This window comes from Trachurus japonicus, chromosome 1, assembly GCF_045865225.1.
Source record: "Trachurus japonicus isolate A0001 chromosome 1, Traja_1.0".
NCBI classification, from domain to species: domain Eukaryota; kingdom Metazoa; phylum Chordata; class Actinopteri; order Carangiformes; family Carangidae; genus Trachurus; species Trachurus japonicus.
In genome coordinates, this window is record NC_140907.1 from 15,583,958 (window position 1) to 15,600,131 (window position 16,174).

The window sequence follows — 16,174 nt, forward strand, 5'->3', positions numbered from 1 at the left end:
AGATAAAGGGGCATGTGAAAGCCTCGTTGAGCACACTCCTCATTGATCAGACCTCAGCGGGCAGACGGCCTTCAGTTCATTACAGGTATGAGCTTTATGACTTTTCACACTTTTTAATTATAATATCCAACTGTATAATTAATTACTAAAAAAACTCTTTTCATTCTAATCTGATGTATAGCAAATTAACATATAATATGACCAAGGATCCAGGATATTTGTAGCAGACAAAGCTCTTTATCCACAACATTAAAACAAGGAACAGGTTTTATTGTAACTGATCAGTGTGTATATGTGATGGTTCATTTTAAACTGCCTGTAATATGATTTAAAAACCTATTTTAATTTTGATTATTTAATGCCTTTGTGACTTGTCTGAGTGGTGTATGCACTTTTCCCCCCCTTTTTTTAAAAGTCTGGAACGGAGGAATTAGTTCTACTTTTTTTTCACAAATTATGTTTTCATATTTTCTTTGAAATCTAAAGATGTATCTTTCAAAGTGTGGTTATGCTCATCTTAATATGAGCAGTGAGTCATAATGAACCACACTTGTGATCATAACACAATAAAATTGGTACTAACAAACTGAAGAAGTCAAAGTATTGTTCTGTCTTCTTCAGTTCATTTTAACAGTATATATTGTATTTAAACAAACAAAAAACTAACTATACACAGCAGAGATAATTAGTTTTTATAGCTGATGAAGGTAGCTTTAGTTTTTCTCTTACTTCCGTGATGTTGCATCAAACAACTGTTATTTGTCCTGTTTTACCGCCTCAATCAGGCATATTCAAATGAAAACCATATGATTAGGTGTTATTGGAAAAAGTTTATTGCCTTTTAGAAACAAGGCAACTGTTGCCAAGGAGGCTCTTACTGTCTGTTAGCGTCAAAGCTGCAATAAGGAAGGGGAAAAGATCAATAACTAGGCTATAACGCTGATCTCACTGATACAGAGCAGAAGGAAACAAAGTTGAGCAAGGTTGGGGACAAGTGTGTGTGTGTGTGTGTGTGTGTGTGTGTGTGTGTGTGTGTGTGTGTGTGTGTGTGTGTGTGTGTGTGTTTTATGGTGATAATCAGCTGGCTCATAAGATATCTTCGCCATTAATCATGAACCCATCATTAAGGTTAGTTAGATTACTGTTTATCATAGCTTTAATGACACACTTCAAATAACGCCATGACGCAGGAAAGACACTTTTATGTTCTGCTGACATATATATGGGTAACAGTTATTCAGGTGACACTGATAAAGGGTACCACACTCTGATAAAACTGTTTGTACACTTTAACAATGAAGGGGACAAAAGTTCAGAGTGAGAAGTGAATCTTTCTCTTGCACGTGTAGCCTGTATAGGGTTAAAGAGGAACCTACAAACATCATGTGATTGTGTGTGCCCGCTGATGCTTTTAATAACACGCAGGCAAGTGAAATGTAAAATGAAGTGACCATTACACTTTTCAACTGAACACGGCCGTATGAAAACTGATGTGAGGAAGATTAAGACCCCATCTGTTTTCCTGCCAGTTACTGTGGTTAATGTGTAACCAAAGCAAATGCCATTTGATCTGCGTTGGTGCTCGCTAGTGTTGTAAGTCAGCTCCCTACAATTGATTTTCCTACAAGAGGTAAAATGCAAAGTTGTCTATCCAAATCTCCTAAGGAATAAATGAGGGTAATGTGGCTAAGTATGCACTTGATTTGTTTGCAGGTAAACTAACAAACTTCTTCTCTTTTTTTGAAAACAGTGTGAAGAAGAAAGAAGAAAAAAAGCAAAGATGTGTTGCAAAGGCTTTCTCAAAATGATGATGTTTATCTTCAACGGCGGCATCTTTGTAAGTTCAAAAAGAAAATCTTCTGCTTCTGCTCTCAAGCTCTAATTCCTGTTTCACACAAAACAAACTCAGTGCAAAAGCTAGTTCCTTGTGCTTCATGCAATATTGTTTTACAGCTCAATCTGGAGCAATGTAGCCATGGAGAGAAAGGAAGAGGTAGACATTTTGGGAAATACACTTGTTTACTTTCATGCTACAAGCCAGACGAGAGGTTTTATTACCACTTTCATAGAGCCAGGAACGTAGCTTAGTTTAGTTTAGTTTAAATTAGCGTAGAGACCGGAAGCAACCAGCCTAACCCCAGTGAGCCTCTTGATAAAAAAAAAATCAGGCAAAATTAAATATGTGTCTGAGGTTATCTGTTAAATAGATTACATTGTGAGCATGCAGAGAACTACATTTCCCAGAACATCTGCATTGTCATGACTTGGCTGTGTGTATCCATGAAACCAACACACTCATTTGTAGTTATTTTCAGCTTTTAGTTGTAAAGCCCATACAGCACACTGTCCTGCTGTTACTGCATGTTATTACGTTACAGTATCACGTGTCTGACCTGTTGTTTGTCTGGCTGTGACATTTAACCAGAGGTGACAAAGTACACAGCTGCATTACCTAAGTCAAAGTGCAGGTCAGTGTTGGACAGGTATGACTCAATATCTAAAAGTTATAAAGGTTAGTCAGTCAAAGTTTTACATGAATTTAAGTACTGGAATACTTGATTTTAAAAAATATTGAAGTATTTAAAAGTACCTACCTTTCTAATGTCAATGTTGATCCACACTGACTCTGAAACGTCTGACTGAATGAAGTGGCTCGCTGGAAAACCTGCAGAATGAAAAGCCTGTTAGAAGATGATAGAAATGACCATAAAAACAAACTGAATCAAGAGAACCGCAGCTACATGTAACTACAAGAGGACAATCACAAACATTTAATACCTCACAACTTGCTTGCTTGGAAGACAAATGTCTGTTGATAGTGGTGAAATTTGGTTGCATTAAACACGGCAAACATCTAAAACAAAGGGAATCTCTATTTAATTAAAACATCTTAAACGTGGACTGGAAGCGTTAACGTCAAAGTGACTGACAGTGTATAGGAGTTGATTTGTTTCTTCAGTGATCAACACAGTTATTACACTTCACAAATACTTCACAACAGAAATGTACAGTATCTCTTTCAGCTGCAATGGAGTTAAAGTCATGAAGTCACACTCACAGTCTAAAATGATAAGGAGTTAACCACACAACATACTGTTGAGAAGCGTGTCTCTGTTCCTAAGCAGGGTGTGTAGTCATTTCCGTTTTAGAAATGAGAGATGAGACTTTGAGTGACTGAAGTCTCATATTCACCATTTATACATGAATGGCATCATCTAATACTCACCAAGAAATAGTTTATAACTTGATATGTGAAAAATGACTAATCTGGATGACTTAATATAATATTGACGCAATACTATGTATTTTTCTTCACTCTTTTCTCTTCTTTCCCCACTCCCGTCATGCAGTTGGCAGGTGCAGCCATCCTGGGCGTGGGAATATGGGTGAAGGTGGACAGTGCCTCTCTACTGGGTATACTGGATAATCTGGATAATGGATCTCAGTTATCGCAGATAATTTATGTCAGCTACGTTCTCATGGCGGTGGGTGGTGTGCTGCTGGTTATCGGCTTCCTGGGATGCTGCGGAGCGATGAAGGAGAGCAAGTGCATGCTGCTGACGGTGAGTGATGTTAGAGGTAGAGGTCACAACTAAAGACTCTGATCAAAGGAACATAAATCTCCTCCTGGATTTTAATTTCTAATTCATGAACACAGAAAACTACATCTGAGCCAAGCAGAAATAGTAAACTGATGGTGAATGTTGAAATGATGTTTGATTATTGGTTGACCTTAGAAGTCAATGCTCCCTCAAACAGCCTAGATAAATTCAGAGGAGAAGCTGTTTAGCTGTAAGTTTGATCCCTGCAGTGTCTTTCCACTGACATTACATCTGCATTAGCGCTCTTTGCCCAACTGATTTTATTGATACCTAATGCTGCTACTGATCAGATATTATTTATGATCCCCTCTCCCCTCAGTTCTTCAGTATTGTGCTGATCATCTTCATTATCGAGATTGCTGGAGCCGTGGTGCTGTTTGTCTTCAAAGGTGTGGTAAGTGTCTTACAGTGTCTGGCAACAACTACCAGCAGAAAAAACATTGAACCTTATTAAGCTGTGAAAAAAAAGAAGAAAAAAAAGACTGATTTGTTTTCAATCCCTCCTTCTCAGGTTGATAAGCTATTCAATGAACTGGAGACCGAAGTCAGAGAAAACATTCAAAAACACTATGGGGAGACTGAGGGTGTGACCAGCATCTGGGACAGCACCATGGCGGATGTACTGTAACTCTTTCATCTTGAAATATATATATTTTTTTCATTCCCATCATTGAACTGCTCACACCTGTTTCTGCATGTAACACAATTGCATTTTGTGGTTTCCTTCTAGTTAAAATGCTGTGGATACAAGAACTACACAGACTTCGACGACTCCCCCTTTTTTGACACAACAAAAGGGTTTTATCCAGTCATGTGTTGTAATGCGACCCTCATCCCTGATAATAAATGTTCACTAGTGAATGCAAAACTTTCAGTAAGAAAACTCTTTACTTTAACTTCATACATGTTTACAATGTAACAATTGATAGCTGTGAGGTGTACTCGTCAGTCCCTACTTCACCTCTGCTAAAACTTGCTGTTTCTTTTCCAGAAAGTTGAAGGCTGCTATGAGACACTCGTGCAGCTGATAGAGGACAATGCAACGATTGTTGCAGCAGTGGCTCTTGGAATCGCTGCTCTTGAGGTACAGAAAACATCCCAGATTATTTACATAAATCATCTAGTGGAATATATCTTAAGAATGCCACTTGTTTTATCATCTCCCTCATATTGTCTTTAAATAAAGGTCCCCATTTTCATATAATGTACTTATTAATTATGCAGAGTATTGACAGTCGAATTTACAGATGTTCCCTGGATGCCAACACGCAGGCATTTGGTAGACAAAAGCTTTGGCACACAACATCAAGGGCCACACAACGGCAGTTATATGGGGTTTAATGGGGCCAGTGGGGACCCTTTTTCCCTTGGGAGCCCTAATAGTACACCTCCAGTTTTGCGTATTTCTGTTGCATTACAGTAGAAGAGACAATACAGTACATATAACAGAGCCAATATTGTAACTGTGCTGATGTCAAGTCTACAGTATATTTGTTTTCGCCAATTCACAACACTTGTCACTGTGAAAACATTTTTTGGCTTTTTTACATATTTATTATATACTTTAATAATGTGCAGTCTACAGCATGTTAGATGTAATGGTGATGTCCTGTTGTCTCCGCAGATTGCTGCCATGGTGGTTTCGATGGTTCTCTACAAGGACATTAAGTGATGCATCGCGTCTGAGATTATATGACAACATTGTAATTGGTCGGGAAATTTTCACTATGTGTAAAGTTTGTTTTCTTTTTCTTTGATTCAAAATGGAGAACCTACCATATATTTTCTCTGCAGTGTTCTTTGTTTCTGTATCTGAAAGCACTTAAACTGTGACTTATTTATGTTTTAAGAAGGGCTGTCGACAGATGATATTGTTTGTGCTGAAACATGTGATAATTTACGTGATACGTGATAATATGTAATGATGCACAATGCTGAGAAGGATCTTTATAAGTTGTTTCTGTTGTTTCTGTCCGACACATTCACTGCAATAATATGATAAATTTATTTTTGTATGTTTGATCATGTATAAATAATAAATGTCTCAATCTTGACTTTTATAATTATCACCAAATTTACTGTGCTTTTCTTTTTTAGTTCTTGTATCGTCCACATATAATGAAATCTAGACTAAGCAAAAATGACAAGAATGTAAACTGTGCCAGTGAGTAAATACACAACAGAATTGGCATTTTAAAAAACAAACAAACAAACAGTCAGGGATTTCTCATAAGTGCTTCTGGTTTTATCTGATCACACAGGAGCAGCTGCTATTATTACTGAGGATAACAATCAACTGTTATGACACCACTGGAAAAGAATAAATAAAGTCTTTAACTCTTTCATATTGGTTTTACATTAAATTTTTCCCTTCACGCTACACTTAACTACAAAACCCAGGTGGCCTTCAAAACTCACCTGCTAAGTAGGCTAAGCTAGGCCTATAGCCTACATTTTTTTTGTACTGAATTATATATACCGTATTTCTCCTCTGGGACCCAAACTATTTAGAACAAATAAATACATTTAAAAAAGATCTTTACTTTGCCACATACCATATTAAAATTATAATAAATATGATTATTGTTTTGCAGAGCTGTTAAATGTATTCTTTATTTATACTGACAATTAATTACATGAACACAAATATCCAAGCAGAAATCTTGTGAGACCACAACCAAAGATACAAGGGGGAGTGAACAGAGGACAGTGGTACTGTACATGCAAATAGAAATGTTAATGGGTAGGTTGTCAGTTTTGTTTTTACAGGTTACATCTGCTGCTTGCAAGTACACACAGCACCAAAACATCAGTCAATACATGTTTAAATGGGGAATAAGTATTTAAAGTTGAAAGTGAATTTTAAAGTTTTTTTTCTTGGTTAGCCTACAGTTTCTCATTTTTAAAAAGGAATTACAGGGACTTTTCTCCACACTGGCTGAGGGTGGGCAAGTGATTTTTATTACGAGGATGAAAACACATTTGTGGTTTTAAATGCCTCACATAGTTCATCAGTTTCTCATATAAACACTCTCATAAGCATCGCAAGCAGAGTGTAGTGGTGTAATTTTTCTACCTCATTTTACCTCCATCAAATCCCCTAACAGCCTGTGTGTGTCTGTGTTTTGGCATAGTTAGTGGATTGCAGGCAATGGACCTCAGTGATAAATGCTGTCAATGAACATCTATTTAATCACTTGGGGGAATGGAAAGGTTTACGATAGGTGGTTTATGGTTGCAGCTGATTTCCTTTACAATATCCATGGGAGTAGATGGCAGTTCAACAGGCTGCTGGTACATTACATGTCAAGATTGGTTAGATTAGACAGGACTGGTTACAGTGAATGTTACAGTGTGTGTCTTGGTGGACAAGACCCCCAATTTCTGATTTATTCCTGTTTATTCCCATATATTCCCGTTAATTCCCATGGAAAGTTTCCAACTTGCAACCCTACTGACGTACAATGTGTGCTAACCGCTAAAGATGCAGGATGTCTCATCACATGCTGAGTCTACCTGATGACCCTTCTCCATGGTGTCCTCTACATGTTCAAAGTGCTCTCGTTGTGAGTCATTTATCATGACGCACTGAATTTACCATTCACTGTGTTTTGTTGTTGAATGAATGACTGTTAAAATAGAATTCCCTCATATATTCTTGTAGTCTTTATTTATTACCAAGTTATGGAAGAACAATTTACGTTTTATCAAAAGTGTTTTCAAAGAGTATTTTTCAGTTTTATAGAAAAGGGCAGAGCACAGCAGTTGCCAGGTGCTTTTTTTTTTTTTTTTTTTTTTAGTATTACACACACACAACAGACTGAAAGAGTGGATCATCTCCTTTGGGGCAGAGGCACAGGTTCAGCCAGAGTTGAGATCTTTTTGAAAGTTGCACATTTATGTCTCACTACCTTCAGGTGATCCAAGAGTCAGGATTCATTGCAACAGTTTCCTGATCAGTTACTCATATACTAACCTACATTGCATTTATTTGGTTTTATTGACATTGGACTTTATGGCTGCCAAAGAGGCAGGAAGTTGTTGCAAAAATAAAGTCAGTAGGGAGAGTAGCTATTTGCTGTGTTTTCATTTTATCACAGAGGACATGAATGACTAAAGCTTTCCTAAACTGAGTTTTCCTCTCTGGAAATATGATTCATCATCATTTTCAGCGCCTCGACAACTGCCGCATTAAACTCGGTTTAACCCCAGTTAGAGGCTGCAGCAGCCATTAGTTTATCAAAACCTGTCACTAAGGCTGTGCCATGAATTATTTAAAACATCTTGTTGAGAAACAGTGAGCCCATCCTGTATGCTAAGTGTGAAAAACAAGGCAGCGCAACAGTACACTACAAAACAGTTTTTAAATCGTTGCCCACAGTTCATCGCTCACTGAGAACAGGCCTTTTTACAGTGAGACAGCAGTGATGCGAGAAGAGACAGTGCTTTGTAAACGGTGCCCTCTTGTGGATGAAGTTTATCCTGCAATTGCAGGATAGTGGGATTTTTACAATACAACAATACTGAACATGTCCTCACACCTTCTACACAACCTATTAATGTTGTAAATGCTCAGTAATACTGGTAGGGGAGAGTGGGGTAAAGTGAGACACTTTTTACATTTGCTCCCCTCTAAGCGAGCTAAAATGATTTATCAGAAAAATTTACACATTTCCCATTAATTCAGGATGTTTCCTAGCAATGGAAATTATCAGAATGTATTTAGAACGAAGGACAGTGAAAATATGATTGTTTTAAAAAAAAGTGGTCTTGTGTCTCACTTTACCCCAGCTCAGGGGTAAACTGAGACAAACCAGAGAAATCAATGGGGTAAACTGATACACTTACTTTTCCACTCTGAAACTACCATAACAACACATGTTGTAACAGTTATAATCCTGACAGCTAGCTTGACAACCACACTTCCCAAAACTAATGTCGGACTAGTAACAGAATCATGGGGATTGGTCAATTAAGCACTTTTTTTTCTCAACGCAAAGTGACTCAAGAACAAAATCAAATACAACACAAAATGTTTTAATTAACATTCAAATGACAGATAGAACCAGTTAGATAGTCTGGGGGTCAGATTGTAGGCCTTGACAATCGTGACCATTTTGATCAAAAGTCCTCTCCTATGTGGGGGGAGCCGACAAAGTGGAATGTGACTAAAATTGAATGTAACCGATAAATAAGCGAGCTGACTGAGAGCACATAGCATAACAAAGCAGTGTGGCTACAGATCATGTTTGATCACACGAGATTTCTGGCTTGGGGGACGAAATTCTAGTGTAAATCTTTGTGTATGGTGTGCTCACAGTGTCTCACTCATGGATTTATTATAATACATCCATGGTCTCACTTTACCCCGCAGCATTTGTCTCACTTTACCCCAACACCCCCATTTTAGAAAAAACGACCTCTCTTAGAAATTCAGGCTAATTTTCAGCCAGCATCATCACATGGTTTTATGTGTTGGTAGTTCATCATCATGTATCATATAAGTTTTTCTACCTGAATCAATTTGCTTTAGCACAACAGTTGATTAAGTTGACACCAAGAAAATTTACTTTTACATGCAAAAATCATATTTTTGTGAAAAAAACATGCTTTCCACAGCATCATGAGGTCCTCTCCTTCATGACCATGGGGAAATGGAAGGGGCTTGAAAACATAATGGTCAGATGACCATAAATGTGTTCCATTTTCTAGATATAGGGGGTGTCTCACATTACCCGGTGTCTCACATTACCCCACTCTCCCCTACCATAGACCAAACCAACCAGTGAGTGAACGTCCCAGGTTAGTGTCAGTGTGAGAGACTTCAGATTAAAACACTGTGCGTTATTTAGCCTTCCCTTTCTTGCATCTGTCTGGACCATGATGTTTAATGGGTGGAAGGGAAGCAGACGTGGAAAGGGGGGCAATAGGTTAAAGTGCCTCTTAATACCCATGTGTCTATGAGAAAGTCAAACACCTTTTCCAATACAACATTGTCAGCAAGTCAGGCCATCAACAGCCAGTGTGTGATCAGGTCACGGGTGACGGAGCACACTGAAGTCTAATAGTGTAATGATGGGACGTCAAGGGAGAGGCTGGAAAGCTGCTCATGGGAATAAACGTCCAGGAGGCGGCTTGTTTACACCGAGAACATAAACTCATTATTGCTTTATAGCCAAAGGTTACAGGAACACCTACTTAAAAACAAGGGCTTTTATTGCTGATTACATTTTTAACTAGCAGTGAGCAGGGTGTGTTTCCCAAGCACAGTTTTTTTTTGTGTGTGTTTTTTTTTAAATCTGTTCACAAATTGAGTATAAGGGTATATAGCAATTCCCACTTTGCCAAAAATGACAACAATAAAAAATAATATTTGCTTGTGCATTGTGGGGTTTCTTTTGTATGTGTTTGGCAACCCTATCCACCACAGCCATGAAAATGAAGAAACCTCCTTTGGAAGAATGGATTTCACACTTTCCCTGGTGTCCACATACTTGTTAAGCCTTTGTCAAACAGCGCTGAAGCTGTTCTGGTGGCTTATGGTTGCTCTTCTTACTTTCCACCTAACTGTAGATTAAGTTTCCAAATGAGATTTTTCACTATCTCAATAACTGAAAACTCACCTGGCATCAACCTTTGGATTACATTATTTTGAGACTCGGAGATCAGAGAGAACCCTTCAGATTTTTTTTATTTTTTTTTTTTTATGACCGAGTTTTAACGCTCACCTTGAAACTGAAATCCTCTCAGTCTGGCAACCATCCACGACCTGGAGTTTTAAGCTTGGTGTGATGTCCGGCCTGCTGTGGGAATTGCGACACCTTCTTTGCATTGAAAAACAGGTGAGAATTGGCAACTGCCTATATAAAAGACTCCCTCCAACACACTGACAAAGCACTGACGACAAGGTTGCCTTTTGGAACCTTGGACCAAATTACCAGACAACTGTTGCTGTAACTTTTTTGTTTTGTTTTTGTCAGTTTTTTTTTGCATAGTTCTCAAAAAGCATCTTTTTGTGTGAAAGTATGACCTTCCTCATCAGCCTTATCTTGTTATCAAGCTGGACAGCTCTCGCTTTTACATTTCCTCGCAACACTTTTGTCAACACTGTAAAAGGGTCGAGGGTTGAATTTGAATCATCTGGCGGTGGACCCGATGAACCTTCTCGAGGAATTGTCAAGGTGGTGCAGCTGGACCCTCACAGCCTGGCCCAGTCAGGGTTCTTCCGAAGGGGACTGACTCAGAGACGAGCCCCCTCCCTCAGTTCCAGGTTGTCCTTCCCTGCCTTCTTGTCTCAGGGGCGTCCAGGTCCGGCCCGAGCCTCCAAGGCCTCTGCAAGCCCGCTACACCACCTGCACCCTCAAAGCTCTACTGAAATTGACTTAAAGAAAAGACAAGGCCTGCAGATGTGGCAAAGAGCCATGAATAAAGGAGACAAGACCATGTCCCTGCCAGTCAGCCTGAAGGACACCAAACAGACCTGCACTGCTGTATCTTTCACTCAGGTAAGAAGCAAAGATTTTTATGTAAAGACTTACCTAACTCTAACCCTAACCCTGTGCACTCATAAAAATAAAATCCATAAGCAAGTGCATTAAGACGATGATTTCTTTACACAGAAAACAGCAATGTTAAAAGAATTTGATTTCTACAGTAAGTGGCAATTAGAGAGGTGTCTGTTCACTCGTAAAGCTGATTATATCTCTGGAGGTGGATTAGCTGTGATGGTGTGGACTTACATATACACAGTGTTGTTTTTGAAACCATAAGAGGTAAATTAACACTGTGATGTTTAGTCTAATCTCATCCTTCTTTGTAATCTCCTCCCAGCGTGTGACAGCAGACGGATGTGAAACGGTGACAGTGCACAACAAGCTTTGCTTCGGTCAGTGCAGCTCTCTGTTTGTACCATCTGAAGGGGAGTTTGCCGCTTTGGGTACTGGGACGTGGGCTCTCCGCCGCCGGGCCCCCTGCTCACGCTGCGCCCCATCCAAAGCTCACACCGTCACTGTGCCCCTGCGATGTGGAGCCGAGGTCCGGGAGAGACGAGTGATGATGGTGGAGGAGTGCAAGTGTGAGACGAGCACTGAGGAAAGGGGTGTCGAGACTGCAGCTTCCATGCAGTTGTAACTGTTTTACAGCTGTTTTAACAAAAATATACAATGTTTGTTTTTTTAATGCTGTAATTATTCCTTTGCAGTTAAAATTGAGGAATAGGAGCCAGTTAAGTTTTGCATTTACACTGACACCTTTATTCTGCCTAACCATAATTTAGTTGTCACCATTTTGTGTAAATGTGTATTTCTATTTGTATCGGAGTCTGAATGTGATATTCAGAGTAAAATACTCTGGTGGTTTATTCCACCGCTGATTGTTGACAAAATGACCTGTACTCTGGTCATGCACTTTTCTGTTGCAACAGATGAAGCCGTCCACACTGGACTTTGTGTAAATCTTCAAACCTGTGTTTAGATTAATCTAAACTGAAATATTGTGATGTGTAATATTGTCATTAAAATGTCCTATTTGTCCACATTCCTTTTGCCTGGCATTGCTAATTAGTTTTCTGCCAACCGTGTTAGATTTACAAGTGCAATTTACTTTGCATGCAAAGCTCAAGTAAAAACATGAAGAGCATTTGTTGTTTTTTCCACCCACTCTCGTATTCAAGCGTTCAAGTGTCAGTTCCTATATTTTATTAAAAAGCTGTGTTCCCGCCGACTTTTAGCACATACCACTTACATCTGAAAGCACCAAACTAGAGAGCAAGCGAGCTATTGAGCACGGGTACTTAGCAGTAAGCAAACATAATTGTTTCAGCATGGACCCCTGAATTATGTATAGGAACCACCTATTCTCATGCCCAATCTCTTTTCAGAGTAGTTGTGGGAATTTGAACATCATTCACTACAGATGCACTTGAGCGAGTGGGCATGTGTGATTATGTGTGCATGTGCTTTTTTTTCAGTTAGGGCCCATAAAACCTATTATTCATTTATATCCTGGCACCTGGGCCTGGTAAAGTGAACTCATCCCACACATCCTTACATACATTCCCAGAGGAACATAAAGAAGGGGGCTCTTTACGTTGCCTTGGCATGCTGTCAAAATGACTGCTTAGATGGCCATTTGCATTCACGTGGGCTTTTGGAAAAAGTGAAAGCGTTCATTGCACTACGGGGGTGCATTGAGTCCCTTGGATTCCATTAGCATGTGATTAACAACTTGGGTTGATGGCTATATTTTCCAAGATTGATGGGACAAATATTTGCCCAGGTCTTAACTATGAGGAATTATAGGCCACTTTTAATTAGGCACTTGTTTTTTTCTAAATATGCAGATAGTGGAGAGGGTGGGAGGCTCATGCAACCACGCTCTCAGTGATCATATCCTGCTTGTTCAACTCTCATCCCACAAAGAAAGCTGTCTGTAAAATGCCAGGATCTGAGTAATTAATAACTAAACCTTGTTTCGTCATCCATTTCCATCATTTTATAACAGTGCACTGTCACGCTGTCTGTAATAATACCCACTGCACTGATGTGTGGTTGTGATGGTGGAGAAGGGAGAGTCATGATCTCACTACCTCACTGTCTATTCTTTCTAAACTCTGTGCCAGTCTTCTTCATCCAATCCTTTGTCCTTTTTCTGAAAAAAAAGAGATAAAAAAAGAAGAAGATGGGGATAGCGGAGGGAGGGGGAGGGACAGGAGGAGGAGTAGGAGGAGGAGGGGGCAGTTGTTGATTGAACAAACAAGGTGCACAAGAGAGTGCACCACTTAGCAAGACAGATGTCAGCCCCCTTTGCATTGTGGGATCCGGCGGAGCACTCCTGCGTCATTAAGGATGGCCTGGTTCCCATGGCGAGGGGAAAGGAAGGAGCGAAAGGAGGAGGGCCTGCTGCCAAGTTCAGCGCCTCGGGGATCAGATCAGCGTCACGGGGTGCTAAGTGGCCTAGTTAGCGCTTTAAAACGCACAATGAGCTGCCTGCTCTTTCTCTGTGTGTGTAGGCCTTTTAACTGTCAGACGTGGAAATGGTTGGGAGGTGTGCGTTATGGAGGGGGGGGGGGAATCAAACGATGTCAGTTCAATCAAGGTGTATCAAGGGGAAACTAAATTATACATGGAGAATTTGAGGCCTATTTTTCATTTTACTTTGAAAAATGTTTTCCTGGACTAGCAGATGCAGTTAATTAACCACGTGAGGTGCTTAGTGTGGTTCTGTGTGTCTTATGGTAATTGGATAGAAAACAAATATTCCCCACATTGGACCATTACTTTGCATCTTACCTCTGTATTCCTTGTGTGTTCCTCTCTTGCGCGCTGTGGCTTGGTAGACCAAACAGTGCTCGCTATCTGGCTGAATGGTGCTGGAAGGAGAAGCTCCACAGGGCTGTCCTCGTCTACTTGGGGCTCTGCCATCATGGTAGACTGGACCAGACTGGACTGCAGATCAGGCTCCTTAATCTGGCATCAGCAAGTGAGAAAGAATAGGGGTCCATCATGCACTCTGTGGAAATAAATCAGCGTGGTGACAGGGTGAGCCAGGAGGACTATTCTGAAATAACGTGATGACCTGTTAAGTCAAAGGCCAGACAGAGTTTTCTCACCTAAATCCCAGCAGTACAGACTTACTGCTGTAGGTGTCAGGCTCTAGGTGCCAGGGTATCTGGACCACAGCTAACATTTACCTCCCCACTGATACAGTGGTACACGCTCACTCCATGGTGTTAGTCTGGACCAGCTGGTCAGAGCTGGCTCTGCTGGAGACGGTGCCCCGGGCTAAGCCTGCCAGCCTACTGCCACCATGCCCGGCTGCCAGCCTGTCTGTTGGGTGCTGAGAAGCACAGAGAAAGGTGTAGGCTGCAGATCTAAACAACATGAAAGTTTGTCGCTGGGTAAGATCCTACTGTGCTTTTGGTATCTGGTACCGGACCACTACTGCTACTGCTACTGCTAGATGTTCCACAAGTTTAGGCTCCCAGATGTTGCAATGTCCTCCTGGATCATACTCTTGCACAGCGATCATGCACTTTCTGTGCGACAAAAATCAGGTGATAAATCAGTTGAGGGTGTTTTTTCTCCTCTTTGTAGAAATACAGTAAATGACAACAAGCTGAGCCTTAAATCACACTTTGATTTGACAAGACATGAATCAATCAGGTTTTCATACTTCTGAAAAAGCCCTATGTGGTGATCAGTAAGTGGTCAGTGCCACTGTTATTTGCGTTGTGTTGAGGGAAATCACCTTTTTTTCTAATCCAAGAGAGAATCCATTCGATAATAGATTTAAATGCTGTCAGAGAGCCAAATCAAACCCAAACACTCGCTACATGCATATAATGTGAGCATCAACTGGTGCCAACTGGGGTTTTACCTGATGCATCCACAAAAATGACAGTATTGTGTAATGTGTATTTTTTTTCCCTCTTTCCATCCATCACAAACATTTTCCTGACTGATTCTTGATCCTGATTGCATACGTATATGATATTTGTGTGCACGTATTTGTTTGTCTTCATTGTTGCCTCAGTGTGGCAGCTTTAGTGTTCCTGAGTGTTGAGCTGTCAGAAAACCCTCTGCTGGAGTGTGATGATGATAGCAATGTCGCTGTGGCAGGTGCGGTCCTGCATACCATGCAGGTGATGTCTCTCATGCTCACTTAGCTAATGACTCCAATTAAAGTAATTAAGAGCTGGCACGCTGAAACCTGCTCACCCTCCCTCTGCCAACCCATCCATTTGCCTTCCTCTTCACCAGCACACATCACCGCACACCTCGCACCACTACATGCCATCATCTGCTGCACTACTTCTGCTCTCCTGCCTTCCCTTCATCTGTCTCTCGTGGGCACCTCACCCTCCTCTTTATGCCATCCTGTGCCTCTGCTCCTCCTCATGCCTTTAAAAGAAACATGAAGTCTAAAAATCTGCTAAACGCTCCACTCAAGAAACACTTAAGAGACCCTCAGTCCAACTTACTGTCACAGACACAGCTACGGAAGGGGAGAGCAGGAGGCCGGGTCCGGCAGGAGAAAGAGGGGAGTTAGAGAGGGAGAGGGGATGCAAGCCAGGTCCTAACGAGGGAAGAGATAATTGTTTTGTTTTGTTAGGGGCCCTTCTTCGGCGTGGTGGGAGTTGAAAATGACATGCCACACATGGTTTTTGGATGAAGTGGGCAAGGGGAGGGGTGACTTGATGCAAGAGTGGTGAAAACGTTATGGCGTAGAAAAAATGCCTTCATATATGAAGCACACGTAGCATAGGAGGGGTCTCAGAGAAGCTGCAGCCACAAACGAAACATAGGAATCTGCTAAGTGTTTTCTGTGCTGACATGTTCACAAGCTCTCAGGAAACTTTGATTACGATCGTGCACATTGTTGCCTTCCACTCGCAGGACTTCTAGAAGATTTCAATGTCAAAATACGCATTAATCACCGAGTAGCTCAATATCACAGCCCACAAATTCCAACAGTGGGAAAGACCACACTGGGCCAAGCTGGAGACACAGCTTTGGCCACCGGGCCTGGTCAGATTTATCAAAATTCATGAAACGGCAAACATATGAATCTCT

The 16,174-nt window shown here is 40.7% G+C and overlaps 2 protein-coding genes across 2 annotated transcripts; both read left to right on the forward strand.

Annotated features, from left to right (window-relative positions):
• The first annotated feature begins 32 nt into the window (after positions 1-32).
• tspan34a (tetraspanin 34a) lies at positions 33-5,669 on the forward strand. Its single transcript, XM_085775362.1, has 8 exons — positions 33-85; positions 1,751-1,837; positions 3,351-3,563; positions 3,922-3,996; positions 4,114-4,221; positions 4,333-4,476; positions 4,594-4,686; positions 5,227-5,669. Exons 2-8 carry the CDS (start codon positions 1,781-1,783, stop codon positions 5,272-5,274), a joined length of 738 nt encoding a protein of 245 aa, XP_085631488.1. The 5' UTR covers positions 33-85; positions 1,751-1,780; the 3' UTR covers positions 5,275-5,669.
• Positions 5,670-10,627: 4,958 nt separating this feature from the next.
• On the forward strand, positions 10,628-11,768 carry dand5 (DAN domain family, member 5). Its single transcript, XM_085791675.1, has 2 exons — positions 10,628-11,107; positions 11,433-11,768. Exons 1-2 carry the CDS (start codon positions 10,628-10,630, stop codon positions 11,730-11,732), a joined length of 780 nt encoding a protein of 259 aa, XP_085647801.1. The 3' UTR covers positions 11,733-11,768.
• Positions 11,769-16,174: the final 4,406 nt, after the last annotated feature.